The sequence below is a fragment of the Trichinella spiralis genome (genome assembly GCF_000181795.1).
Source record: "Trichinella spiralis strain ISS 195 chromosome Unknown Scfld3164, whole genome shotgun sequence".
NCBI lineage: Eukaryota > Metazoa > Nematoda > Enoplea > Trichinellida > Trichinellidae > Trichinella > Trichinella spiralis.
In genome coordinates, this window is record NW_003530103.1 from 1 (window position 1) to 602 (window position 602).

The following is a 602-nucleotide window of genomic DNA, read 5'->3' on the forward strand; positions in this document are numbered from 1 at the left end:
TTGATATTTCCGGAACCGAGTAACGGAGACAAAGAGTAGCGCTTTATTCTCTCTGTGGGGTTGGCGTTCAACTCAATCGCGCGGTAACGCAAGCGAACTCGGAAAATGACCGTCGTGAGTTTCGAAAAGAGTTTTCTTTTCTTTTTAAGGGACGCATTCCCTGGAACCGGGTTGTCCGGAGATAGGGATTCTGGTATCCATAAAACGCCGACTTTTTCACGGTGTTCGGAGCGCTCTCGTCGGTACGTGAAAATCCGAGCGACGCCTGGTAAATCTCGTACTTGGTCGTACTGATATCCGCAGCAGGTCTCCAAGGTGAATAGCCTCTGGCCGATAGAATAATGTAGGTAAGGGAAGTCGGCAAAACGGATCCGTAACTTCGGAACAAGGATTGGCTCTAAGGGCTGGGCCGATCGGGCTGAGGTTTCAAGCGTGCAGTGTATGCTTGGCTTAGTTGTGTTGAGGACTTGTTCACTTGCCACCGGTTGTTCGGCTGGACGAGTGTATTCGAGTCTGAAGCAGAGCTGGCCGACAGACCGGCACGTGCCCACCGTGAGCTGCGCGGCTGTCCGTTTTCGTGTACAGACCGTTTCGGTCGGCAT

The 602-nt window shown here is 52.5% G+C and overlaps 1 protein-coding gene across 1 annotated transcript; it reads left to right on the forward strand.

Annotated features, from left to right (window-relative positions):
• Positions 1-105: 105 nt before the first annotated feature.
• On the forward strand, positions 106-594 carry Tsp_15486 (hypothetical protein; the record flags this gene model as incomplete). Its single annotated transcript, XM_003368075.1, is given in 3 exon segments — positions 106-130; positions 150-242; positions 353-594. Coding segments are annotated over 3 exon segments (360 nt in total), but the record flags the coding sequence as incomplete, so codon positions are not given.
• Positions 595-602: the final 8 nt, after the last annotated feature.